The sequence below is a fragment of the Bos javanicus genome, chromosome 2, assembly GCF_032452875.1.
Source record: "Bos javanicus breed banteng chromosome 2, ARS-OSU_banteng_1.0, whole genome shotgun sequence".
NCBI classification, from domain to species: Eukaryota; Metazoa; Chordata; class Mammalia; order Artiodactyla; family Bovidae; genus Bos; species Bos javanicus.
In genome coordinates this window covers 55,648,279-55,662,389 of record NC_083869.1, presented here as the reverse complement: position 1 = coordinate 55,662,389, position 14,111 = coordinate 55,648,279, and the positions used below count along the sequence as shown (strand labels likewise).

General features: G+C 35.6%; 1 protein-coding gene across 1 annotated transcript in view; it reads right to left on the bottom strand.

Moving 5' to 3' along the window:
* LOC133260480 (low-density lipoprotein receptor-related protein 1B-like) overlaps positions 1–14,111 on the bottom strand; it is a 1,291,692-nt gene that overhangs the window by 285,211 nt on the left and 992,370 nt on the right. The window contains exons 4-5 of the mRNA XM_061438868.1: positions 8,791–8,910; positions 4,030–4,158 (exon numbers count right to left, since the gene is read on the bottom strand). Of these exons, the coding sequence (XP_061294852.1) occupies positions 4,030–4,158; positions 8,791–8,910 (249 nt within the window). The remainder of the gene's footprint in view (positions 1–4,029; positions 4,159–8,790; positions 8,911–14,111) is intronic.

The window sequence follows — 14,111 nt, the reverse complement described above, 5'->3', positions numbered from 1 at the left end:
CTATGGTTTATATAGGTATTATAATTTGTCTTTCTTACAACTAAGTGTTAGTTGCTCAGCTGTGTCCTACTCTTTGCAACCCCATGGATGGTAGCCCACCAGACTCCTCTGTCCATGGAATTTTTCAGGGAATAATACTGGACTTGGTGTCCATTCCCTCCTCCAGGGGATGTTCCCGACCCAGGGATCAAACTCTGGTCTCCTGCATTGTTGGCAGAGTCTTTACTACCTGAGCAACGACTAAGAGTTCCTGCCTAAAAAGTCTCTCCTTACCCTCACGCAAATCAGTGAATACCAAAGTATAAGTTGTAACAGAACCCCAAGGTTATTTAATGGGCTCGCTTCTCTCTCTACTCTGGTTCCTCTATGGCAAAGAAGTACGCTCTCTCTCTCACTGGTACCATTTAAGGCAGTGCCTCTCCCCTGATGAACGCAGAATTATTTAGTGCTCTTTATTTTTCTGCTTCTTTAGTTCAATCAGTAAAGCCCTACAGGTACCACAGAACTGAACACTGAGGTAAGTACTTGCCTTCAGCAAGTGGTGGACATTGAAAAGTACAGTTAGAGGAGACTGAACTCATCAGTTCATTCAAAATTGCCAGTAGTTCATAAATTAAACACCCTTAACTATTATTTTTACTCTCATAGGTTCAGCATGAGCCCACTATCAATCAGGGGGGCCCATATTTAACACATAATTCTACAAGAAAATCAACCTAAGTTAAACGAAAGTTAAATTTTTAAAAGAAAACAGAATAAACAGAGAAATACATTTCATGTTCAGAGTTGATGTCATTATTAGAATTGATTTCAGAAAATATAAAAAATATACAGGATGTATTACTGGATACATAAAGATGCCTGACAGTTACTAGTTTTTAATGTTTGTCCCATTCTAAAGGTATGAACAATTCATTATGACATTCACATTCTAGCATGCCTCCTCCTACCTAGTAATATCAAGTATGCATAGTTAATTTTTTTTTAACATAGATTGCAGACTTTCTTCCATTTGGAAATTACCTATTTTGATATCACACAGATACTTGGACTAGGTTACCTTTGAAGTTTCTCTCAACTTTGAAACACTTGATTCTATATTGCAGTAATCAGGTCAGTCTTACTAAGTGTAGAAAAGGTTTTGTCTGTACTGCATGGATTATCAGGTATGAAAAGGCCTCCTGCCTCTTATTAATCTTTTCTTTCATCTGCCACACAGACTAAAATGTCCTCTCCTATTAGAAGCATTTTTTAAAAAGGATCTTGAATTTTACTTGGATTTGGTCATTATATTGCAAAAGAGGGACAATCAATTAACTTAATTTTCCTTATTACTATCAAATATTACACTAAAAATAATGTTCCACAGGAAGCTTTCTGGGTGACTAGTTGGGGAGTGATTGTGATTTTATTTTGTGCTAAGCTAGTTCACCACCTTAATAGCAGCTTCCCAACCTACTGACTCTGCCACTCTGCCTTCACATAAAGGGCTACTTATCCTCAGACCTTTTGCTTTCCCTTCTGTTATCTAGTAAGGCCTTTGCAGAACTTTCCCTTTGTGTGCAATTCTAGCTGCCTACTGTAGTCTTTGGGTTTGATTTTTTTTATTAATGAATTTATTTTAATTGCAGGTGAATTACTTTACTGTATTTAGTGGGTTTTGCCATACATTGACATGAATCAGCCATGGGTGTACATGTGTCCCCCATTCTCAACCTCCTACACTCTTCCCTCCCCACCCCATCCCTCAGGCTTGTCCCAGTGCACCAGCTTTGAATGCCCTGTTTCATGCATTGAACTTGGACTGGTGATCTATTTCACATATGGTAATATTCATGTTTCAATGCTATTCTCTCAAATCATCCCATCCTTGCCTTTCTTTTTAATTACACAAATGCATTGTTTAAATATTCATGTGACCTTTAGAACTAGTCAGTATATGTTATAGACTTGTACTCATTTACAATATTACTCATTCTTCCCCAATTACAAACCACAGGAACATTCCCATGAAAACTGTGCATTGTTCTAATTATATATTCCAATATTATCATCAAACCAACCACTTAGAAGTGAAGGCATTTATATATTCCATCATCAATGGTAGAGTCATCAAATATCCTTGATGCATAATTAATATCATGTGTCAGCCCTCTTTGGTTACATTTCTTTTTGTCAGAAACCAGTCCATGTAAAAGAGAGAAAGTCCTTCTTTGAATAGGGTTTATTACACAACATTCTCCCTGTGTATTCACAGCAATATTGAGTGGATCAATAAACGAAAAAGCCTTCTACTTCTTTCTTCTGTCAATATATTAAATCAGAACTCTCAGTGGTAGGAAAAAAAGAGTAACATATAACTTGACCTATTTTTTCTGGAGGATTACACCCAAAAATAAATAGGGCCTCATAAACCAAGTCAGCAATTGAAAGAAATAAACTAAGAAGTAAAAGAGTTCCTTTCTTGGTAATTTTCTGTACAAATATGTTTTGTAAATCATTAAGCATACTATTTCAGAGAAATAGTTGAAATTGCAACATGAGGTTATGATGCAAAGGGAAGCAGCAATAGCTTGCAGAGCAAATCCAATGCTTTGCTCAATTTAGTTTCAGGAAAGGGAACCCAGTCCCATGTCTAATTTCCCAGTTGCTAATAAAAGGGAGTAGGGGGACATTGATTAACTTATCAAAACATCGTAATTTGAAAATGCATGAAATGAAACCTAATTTGGAGGAAGTTAGAAGATGCTAGATAGAATACCATGTATAATATTTTCATATATTGTCTCCAAGCTAATTCATTTCATGCACACACACACACACACACACACACACACACACACACACACACACAGTGTTATCCTATCATCACCAGAATACCTCATTAGCAAACCAACAATACTTAGGGTTTACTTAGACTGAACACTGTGTAGAAAACATAGGCTTTATATGCACGTAAAAGATAAAGGGAAGGCAGTTTTGAAACATGAAATAAAAACACTTAAGAGGACAACACTCGTTTTAGTAATCTTAACTAGAAAGAACAATTAGTTCTTTTTCCTTTCTTCCTTCCTCCCTTCCTTCCATAAATACACACTGAATACTTACATGTTCCAGGCAATTTTCAGAACTGATTAAGTAACAGCAAACAAAATTGACAAGGTCTGTACTCTCATAATGCTTATATTGTTCTGGGTAAACCCAATGATAAACAAGTACATAAAGAAGTTCATTTCAAATGGTAGTGCTATAAAGAAAATAAAACTGAAAAGTCATACTGTTATAAAATAGGTATGAATAAATAGGTACAGTTGAAAATAAGATAGTGTTGGAGAGAGTACACACCCTTAAATAGAATGGTCAGAGGTCATTCTGAGCGTTGACATTTTAGCTAAGACTTGAATGATAAGAATGTGACTATCTTAGGGAAAGCATTGTAGGCAGATCAAACGGAAAATGAAAAGACCTCTAGGAAAGAGAGAATGGCTGAAGGAGAAGGAAACTAGGCTGTCTGGTGTATGATAAAAGGAGAAGTAGTAGGAGAGGAGATGAAAATTAAATGGTACCAGATCATTAGCCTTTAGAGGTCCTGTGAGAAGTTGGGTTTTATTCTCAACATAAGTGAAATTATTGGGTGATTTTAAGCAAAATAATGGTGTGGTCTGGTTTATATTTTAGCAGATAATTTTATTATGTGATACATGAATTTTAGAGGGAAGCAGTAAACCACAGAAACCATTTAGGAATCTATCATATAGTCCAGGAGAGAGAAGGGTAATTCAAATCAATTAACCCATTTCCTTTGAACAGGTTTTTTTTGTTCATTATAAACTTCCTGTAATGCAAGGAGTTTTGTAGTGATCAGTGACAACTAAAAGAACTGCTCTGAATTTGTAAGTATGGATCAGTGAATTAAAATGAAGGAAAGATCTATTTCTTCAAAGTCACATTGCTTTATGACATTTCTAATGAAAAGGAACTACAAACAGGAAATGAATTCTGGAAGGACAAAAAAAATAGATAACTTACCATTTTTGGCTTTGCAGGATCTATTGTCTGGCTGCATTATGTAGCCCTCCACACAACTACAAGCATAGGATCCATATGTATTTACGCAGGACTGGCTGCATGTACCATAAATAGCACATTCATCTTGATCTAAAAGGAAAATTAGCATCATTTCTAAGGAGATATATTGTTGGGTACTTTATTCCCCCTGAAGAATATATATATATATTTTTTCCCCAAACTTTGGAAATAGGCATTTTTTTTTTAAGAAAGAGCCAACTCCAACATATCTTTTCAAAACCACAGAATCTGAACATAAAATTCATTATTATTTTAAGAGTTACGGACAAGATCAAGCTTAAAATAAAGTCGTTTACTTTAAAGGAAAATTTATTTGCATTTTTGATGGCCAGGCTAAAAGTCCTTGGCTATTTGTGCAAAGGCATTACATGCACTCTGATGAATATTTGTTCAAGAGTTCTACTGTTTATAAATCTGGTTTTTTCAGTATTTTAACAAAGAACTAGTCTGGAAACACAATTTTCAATGAACACATTAAATGAAAGTTCTGGGCCAAGATATGTAAACTACCCTCACTAAATCAAAAGGAGGAAACTTAAATATTCATCAAAAAGAAAAATTTTATCTTATTTTTTTATTTTAATATCTATGGCCCTCCTCCTATTTCTTTACTCCTTACACTCCCAATACTTTTTTCCTCTAGCACTTGTCCAAACCTCTATAAGCAGCAGATACTTAATGATTGTTCACCAACCAGACAAATTAAAAAAAAAAAAAATCTGTCAGTTAATAATTTAGACAAATGTGTATTCAGTCTGTCCTGTGTACCAAGCACTATACTAATCCCTTAAGAAACTAAAACTGATAAAACATGGTTTCAAATGTTGAAACAAGTCTAGTGAAATAAGAATCTCATTTCTATGCATTTCCTTATAACAAAGGCATTCTAGTTATGATAGAAACAGAGAGAGGTAAATGAACCTTCTTGGAATTGAAGGGAGGATGTTAAGTGATGGCTTCATACTGAGCTGAGATTAAAGGATGATTTAGATTTCCTCAGACTAAATAAAAATGGATCAGATGGAAGGAGGTATTGCAGTTAAACAAAACAGCATGTGAAAAATCATTGGGATGACACAGTAGGGATTTCAAACAATTTTAAGTAGTCAAGTGGAATAAGGGTAAAGGCTTCCCTGGTGGCTCAGAGGATAAAGTGTCTGCCTGCAATGTAGGAGACCTGGGTTCCATCCCTGGGTTGGGAAGATCCCCTGGAGAAGGAAATAGCAACCCACTAAAGTATTCTTGCCTGGAGAATCCCATGGACAGAGGAGCCTGGTGAGCTACAGTCCACGGGCTCGCAAAGAGTTGGATACGACTGAGCAACTTCACACAATATTGGGAAAACAGTCTGGGGATGAGATAATAAAGTTATTTGCATGCTAAAGTGCTATAACCATATAGGCATCGGTGAAACATTAATTATAGGAGTTTTATGATCTACTTTGTAATTTAAAACTAAATAAAATCATATGAAAAATGGATTAATGAATATAGAGAAAGAATCCTAGAAAATTACCTATGTGCTAATTTCATATAACAAATTGTGTCTAGAAGTCATAATAGTTTGAACTATAGTGGCAGTAACAATGGAGAAGAGGGAATAGACTCAAATGTTTTAAGAAATAAAAAAGACAACATGTGAAGACTAGATTGGATATGTTGGAAGTGAATGATGGTTTAATTTATAAGAAATATAGATTTGATATCCCCCTTAGGGTATACCATGGTTTCTCTGGTTGCTCAGAGTAAAAATCCACCTGCCAGTGTAGGAGACTCAGGTCCAATCCCTGGGTTGGGAAGATCCCCTAGAGAAGGAAATGGCAACCCACTCCAGTATTCTTACTCAGAGAATTTCATGGACAGAGGAGCCTGGCAAGTTACTGTCCATGGGATAGCAAAGAGACAGACATAACTGAGCATGCACTCACACACTTTAGAGGATATCATGGGAGGAAATACTAAATTTGATTTGGATGTGTTTAATTTGAGACGTCTGCAGAGTATCCTTGAGTAAATGTTAATGCTATGCTATGCTATGCTATGCTATGCTATGCTAAGTCACTTCAGTCGCGTCCGACTCTGTGTGACCCCATAGTCAGCAGCCCACCAGGCTCCCCCGTCCCTGGGATTCTCCAGGCAAGAACACTGGAGTGGGTTGCCATTTCCTTCTCCAGTGCATGAAAGTGAAAAGTGAAAGTGAAGTCGCTCAGTCGGGTCGGACTCTTAGCGACCCCATGGACTGCAGCCTACCAGGCTCCTCCATCCATGGGATTTTCCAGGCAAGAGTACTGGAGTGGGGTGCCATTGCCTTCTCCGGTAAATGTTAATAAGTAGTTGGAAATATGGGACCAGTAAATAATACAAGATGAGATTGGTCTTGGAGTTTCAGAGAATCAATAGCATATGGATAATAGATCTAAAAAATAGTAGAGACTTGATCCCATATAGAGAAAGGGTAAGTCAGAAAATGGGTATAGAAAAATCCTGAAGGATACCAATATTAAAAAGGCAGGCAAGAAAGAGAAATCCATGAACCTCCTCTGAAGAGTAGATTAAACTGCCTGGGTATAATAAGATTATCTATTTGGTCTTTGTTCTCAGTTTCTGGCAGTTTCTAAACCTTGTAATTTTCTGAGTTATACAAAGTAGGTTTTGTAATTATAATGCTGCTGCTTCTGCTAAGTCACTTCAGTCGTGTCCGACTCTGTGCAACCCCATAGATGGCAGCCCACCAGGCTCCCCCATCCATGGGATTTTGCAGGCAAGAGTACTGGAGTGGGGTGCCATTGCCTTCTCCAGTAATTATAATGAGGCCTTCTGAAATACTCTCAAATCTAAACTAATGAGGTAACTCAGGGTGGGACCATTAGGTAATCTCAGAATGGGACTGGCCATCAGAAAGACCAAAAAAGTGATCAGAGGATAGAACTCTCAATCCCATCCTCTGACCCCAATCAAAGAAAGGAGTTTACTAAGGAAAAGCAAAAGAAAAAATTCCTGAGTAGTTAAGGAACATTTAAATTGAGAAACTAAGTCTGATGTACATTACAAAGCAATGAACCTCTAAGATAAGAATACCTGGGCTCTGGAGATCTGCATTTTAGTTCCAAAGTATTTTACTAAAAAGAGGTGCAGACTTAAGTAAATCACTTAATTTTTCTGGGTCTGTTCTCATTTTGTCACTAGGAGTTTAAAAAATATTCTCTGAGGATTTTTCTAATTTTAAGATTATGTTTTTAAGGTTAAAATATTAAAGCAGAGGTTTAAAGTAATGAGCAAAGCACCAATTTCTTTGGAAAATATTCTTTTTATAAGTGTTGCTGACAATCTAGATATTCTTCAATTTTATACACAGATTCTATATTCCATGTTTTCCTTATATAGATTTTGTATACCATATAAGTTTTTATATTGTGGATACACACACACACACACACACATACATAAATATATAAATATAATAGAGCTCTTTAGAATGGAGAAATAACCTAAAATAGTTCAATATGTCTGAATAGAGTCATTTTAGGAACTAAACATTTGGTGTACAACATTTATGAAGGCAAAAATTAAAACATTAAATATATAAATATTTGATGTTAATTATTATTCAATTCAGTCGCTCAGTCATGTCCGACTCTTTGCAACCCCTTGGACTGTAGCATCCCAGGCTTCCCTGTCCATCACCAACTCCCAGAGCTTGCTCAAACTCATGTCCATCAAGTTGGTGATGCCATCTAACCATCTCATCCTACATTGTCCCCTTCTCCTGATTTCAGTCTTTCCCAACATCAGGGTCTTTTCTAATGAGTCAGTTCTTCATATCAGATGGCCAAAGTATTGAAGCTTCAGCTTCAGCATCAGTCCTTCCAATGAATATTCAGGACTGATTTCCTTATTTCATTATTATTGCTAATGGTCAAACACCAGTCACCGGAATTCTAATGGGAAAGTTGAAAGAACATTACAAGATTATTATTAACCTAAATTGGTTAATAACAGATTACTACACTGCAACTATATAACAGGTATAAAATATTGAGAAGGTTAAAATAATTAAATTCAAAGTTTTAGTGACTAAAACATACCCCATGTTGATATGTCCAATGTTTGACATTACTGCAATATGAATTGAAAATTTATATCATTGTATGAGGAATCTAAAATATGGCAAAAATAAACTTATCTAGAAAACCGAAACACACTAACACACATAAAGAATAGATTTGTGGTTGCTAAGGCAGAGGGGCAAAGGGAAACAGATGGACTGGGAGGGAGTTTGGGGTTGGTAGATGCAAAGTATTACATTTAGAATGGATAAACAAAAAGGTCCTGCTGTATAGCATAGGGAATTATGTTCAAGAAACTATGATAAACCATAATGAAAAAGAATATATAAAATAATCTATATATGTGTATAACTGAGTCACTTTGCTGTATAGCAGAAATTTGTATAATATTTTAATCAACCATACCTCAAATTTAAAAAAAAGAAAAGAAAATTGACTTTATAAAGGCTTATCTAATGTTTATATATGTGGTTTTGAGGGAAGAGCCAACTTTTAACTCTCAAAAAAACAAACAAAAAAGTGAACATAAATACTATGTGGAACACATGGTAAGTGTGCAAAGATATTTTATCAAATTTCTGCTAACTAAGACTCTGTTAAAATAAAACTTAATAGAATAACATGTCATAGTTACCTTTACAACTTCTTCCATCTTCTTTTATTTCAAATCCATCCTCACAGTAGCACATTGTACTATTTCTGACCATAGCACATTTATGCTGACAATTCAACTGCTGGCAATTGGGCAACAGTTCTGTGGAGGAAAAACAAAAGATATTATGTCTTTATAACTATGCACACATGTATACTATTTAAATTTAAATGTTAATATTTACACAGTGCATACTGTAATAATAAAGCTTTGATAGATTTCCTAGAAAGTTTCTGTACTGGTTTACAAAACAATATTGATTCCCCCCAAAATATTCTGGATTGCATTTGTTCAAAGTACTGTCAATAAAATTTCAGATCAATCTGTTCAGTCTTTCACTTTCTCCCTTATTACCTATGTTCAAAGTCACAAATCCTTTCAAATTCTGGTAAATTAAATTATTTCAAGAGGAAAAATGTCAACTCAGTGGTTGATTTCACCATTTATGCCTTTCCTATCTGATATATCCATTGATTTTCTATCTTTTGTGGCTTTGTTTTGATTTAGTAATCCATGTATAACCTTCAGAGCAATCAATGTGAGTATATTCCATTTCAATAATTTATCTTTCACTGGTAGCAAAATATTAAACACTGGACATAATATATTTCATTATATCTAAATCTTTTCAGAAAAAATATGTCATTGAAACCAAAGTTAACAAAACCTCAGAGCAAATTATGATTCAATATGATACAAAACAGAGATGAACTGACAGACATGTTAATTGCACAAATAATTTCTAACATCAATAAGTTTGCTAAACTAGAAAAAGTATATGGATAGAATATATGACTGACTGTGGTGTCTGAAAATAGGGATATTAATGGATTGTTGCAATTTCTTTTTTTTTTTTTCCAAATAGGGGGAAAAATAAAGTTTTTAATGATTCAAAATAAATATCTGCCACAGACTTAGCTGGTGTTTCAGAAATATTATAAATTTTGATAAAAATACATGAAAACCCCAATGTGTAAAAGAATAGCTAGAACATTCAAACCTGAAAATTTGCTATTTTACTAAAAATTAATTATCTATAGTATTAACCCCATTGCTTTTCAACTTTTATACAATTATTTTAGGCAGCACCACTTCTTAAAAATTTAAAGCTCCTTCTTAACAGTCACTTGCAAATGATGATCTTGTTTCCTATTTTCCTGAGAAAATCGAAGCTATCAACAGAAAATTTCCACAGATATATGTTGCACATTGTCTTTCTTGCTTTTCAAATCTGGTTGGACTCATAATTAAAGCTCCAACCATAATTCCTGTGCACAAATCCCTGCCCCTTTCACTTACTCAGGGATCAGTTCAGTCTTTCTCAATTTCCTCTCTTAATCATTTTTAAAATTTGTATTAGATCAAACTAAAGCCTCCATCTCTTTTTGTTAATTAAATTTCACTGGAACATAATCACAGTCATTTGTTTACACATTGCCTATGTCTACTTTTACAAACAGAGCTAAATTAGTTGGCTTAGTTGAGTCATTGGCCTCCCAAATCTAAAATATTAATATTTGCCATATTCCTTTACAGACTGTTTTCTAACCTTTGTATTCTCATTTTCAGCATCAAACATAATTTTATTAAAAACAAAAAAAGCTTGATCTCACTTCCTCTACTAGTCACTGTTGCCCAATTTCTCTGTTCCACTTTATAATAAAAATTTACAAAATAATCCATACTCACTGCCTCTCCTTCCTCTTTGTTTCAATCTTAAGCCCACTCCATCAAGCTTTTATCTCCATTGCTCTAGAGACTGCTCTAGAGCTCCACTGCTCTAGAGACTCTAGATTCATAAGTATCCGATGACCTTGATGTTGATAAGTACAATGGCCTTTTCTCAGTCCTCAACTTACTTGACCTATGAGCAGCACTTCACACTGTTAACGACTCCTTCCTGCTACACAGTCATCACTTTGCTTCCAGGTCCTGGTTTTCCTATTTCACAGCCTCTTTTTTATAGTTCCACATTTTCCTCTCAACTTCTTAAGGCTGAAGTACTCTGGGGTAGAAACCTGGTTCTTTTTCTCTTGCCTAACAATATGCTACTAGTAAATTCATCAGTTATCATAGTTTCCCCTCTAACTGGAACATACTCCAATCCCACAACTTGAAAGCTTTAACTTGTGCCCTCTTTAGTGATTTTCACTGCTATGATTACCACTGAGACTTCAAATCTATTTACCTTTGAGATGAAAGTAAAAGTGAAAGTCACTCAGTTGTGTCCAACTCTTTGCGACCCCATGGACTTCACAGTCCATGGAATCATCCAGGCCAGAGAAAGGAGTGGGTATCCTTTTCTTTCTCCAGGGGATCTTCCCAACCCAGGGATCAAACCTAGGTCTCCAACATTGCAGGTGGATTCTTTACCAGCTGAGCCACAAGTGAAGCTGGTATTCCTTTGAAATACCTGGAACAATTTCTGCTTCCTTTATATAAATTCAACCAATATATGAATCAATTACATCTGATTTTTAGGTTTGAAATTGGGGTCAATGCTAACTATATGCTAATATAAACATTAGCATTTGCATAATGTGCAAAGACCAGTCATTTGGTCTGCAAAATGTTATTAATAAAAATACAGACTGAATGTGTTGTGCTTAGCTGCTCAGTTGTGTCCAACTCTTTGCGACTACATGGACAGTAGCCTGCCAGGCTCCTCTGTCCATGGAGATTTTCCAGGAAAGAATAGTAGAGTGTGTAGTCATTCCCTTCTGCATGGGATCTTCCCATCTCAGTAATCAAACCCAGGTCTCCCACATGGCAGATAGATTCTGTACCATCTGAGCTACCAAGGAAACCCATAGAATAAATGGATCTTTAGAAATTATGACATTTTTGTTTTGCATGGTAGTTATTTATATTTTGGTTTCCTCCACCAGCATCTACAGCTATAAATTATAAATTTAAATATATACATGTATATACATACACACACACATATATCAAGTTTTTTAAAACACAAAATCTCTTTGAAACCCTATAAAGTCAAAAATGTAGATATTATTGTAATTTAAAAGTTTCAGATGAGGAAACTTATGGTTGGTAACTAATTTAACATTATACAGTAAATATATGATGGTGATGGTATTCAAAAATTCAAATCAAGATCAAGTTGACTATAAACAAAGACTATGTTTTCAAATCCCAAAGAAAGGCAGTGCCAAAGAATGCTGAAACTACCACACAATTACACTCATCTCACACGCTAATAAAGTAATACTTAAAATTCTTTAAGCCAGGCTTCAGCAATATGTGAACTCTGAGCTTCCAGATGTTCAAGCTGGTTTTAGAAAAGGCAGAGGAACCAGAGATCAAATTGCCAATATCTGCTGGATCATCGAAAAAGCAAGAGAGTTCCAGAAAAACATCTATTTCTGCTTTATTGACTATGCCAAAGCCTTTGACTGTGTGGATCACAATAAACTGTGGAAAATTCTGAAAGAGATGGGAATACCAGACCACCTGACCTACCTCTGAGAAACCTATATGCAGGTCAGGAAGCAACAGTTACTGGACATGGAACAACAGACTGGTTCCAAGCAGGAAAAGGAGTATGTCTAGGCTGTATATTGTCACCCTTCTTTTTCAACTTATATGCAGAGTACATCATGAGAAACACTGGGTTGGAAGAAGCACAGGCTGGAAGCAAGATTGCCGGGAGGAATATCAATAACCTCAGATACGCAGATGACACCACCCTTATGGCAGAAAGTGAAGAAGAACTAAAGGGCCTCTTGATGAAGGTGAAAGAGGAGAGTGAAAATGTTGGCTTAAAGCTCAACATTCAGAAAACTAAGATCATGACATCTGGTCCCTTCACTTCATGGCAAAAAGATAGGGAAACATTGGAAATAGTGACAGACTTTATCTTTTTGGGCTCCAAAATCACCGTAGATGGTGATTGCAGCCATGAAATTAAAAGACGCTAACTCCTTGGAAGGAAAGTTATAATCAACCTAGGCAGCATATTGAAATGCAGAGACATTACTTTATCCACATAGGTCTATCTAGTCAAGGCTATGGTTTTTCCAGTGGTCATGTATGGATGTGAGAGTTGGCCTATAAAGAAAGCTGAGTGCCAAAGAATTGATGCTTTTGAACTGTGGTGTTGGAGAAGACTCTTGAGAGTCCCTTGGACTGCAAGGAGATCCAAACAGTCCATCCTAAAGGATATCAGTCCCGAATATTCATTGGAAGGACTGATGCTGAAGCTGAAACTCCAGTACTTTGGCCACCTGATGGGAAGAGCTGACTCATTGGAAAAGACCCTGATGCTGGGAAAGACTGAGGGCAGGAGGTAAAGGGGAGGACAGAGGATGAGACGGTTGGATGGCATAACAGACTCAATGGACATGGGTTTGGGTGAACTCTGGGAGTTGGTAATGGACAGGGAGGCCTGGCGTGCTGCGGTTCATGGGGTCACAAAGAGTCGGACATGACTGAGTGACTGAACTGAACTGAATGCTCTCAAAATGTCTCTAATTCCCACTGTAGGATTTGGTGATAGTTGAAACCATGTTTGTTTGTTTGTTTGTTTGTTTCATTCTAGGTTCAGTAGTGTGCTAGATGTAAGAAGTGTTTCATAATTTGTATAGGATGAATGAACCAATAGCTTAACTTGAGGATGAGAATTAACACTCTCAGATGTCCTTTCTAATCCAATAAATTAAACTATGTTCTGAAGATAGTTAATTTACATCTGTAAGTTAGGTAATTGAGTTGTCAAATCTGGTTTGATTTTGGTGGAATCGGTCTAAAATTGCCTTTACTACATATGCTTCTTTTAGTTCAACAAGAAACATCTTTTCAATGCTAAGGACATCAGCTTGGGTTTCACAGATGCAAAACTGCTTTAGACAAATTAATGACTTACAACATGAGTGTCAAAGTGAGTTGGGTTAGAAGAAAAGCACAACAATGTAGAAAACAACTATAATTCACAGCAGAACAACACATATTCTAAATAAAAATACAAGTGACACTAACTGGAAAGAATAGAATATAAGAAATGGAGGTGGGCATCTGGAAAAACAGGTTGTGAAAGAAGTGAAATTTAAACTAAAATTTAAAAGATGAATTCAGTAGACAAAATTATGAGCATGTACTCCAGATAAAGCAGACAAAATGAGAATATGTTCTTTTTTTAATAAAAGCATATAAGAGATAAATATAATGATAAATAAGCCCGTATGGCTAAAACATAATATTTGATGTGGAAGGGAATGGGACGGGAACCATTATTAGTAGTAGTATAGAATGAGATTAATTCTTAGATTAAGTAGAATTTTCTGTTT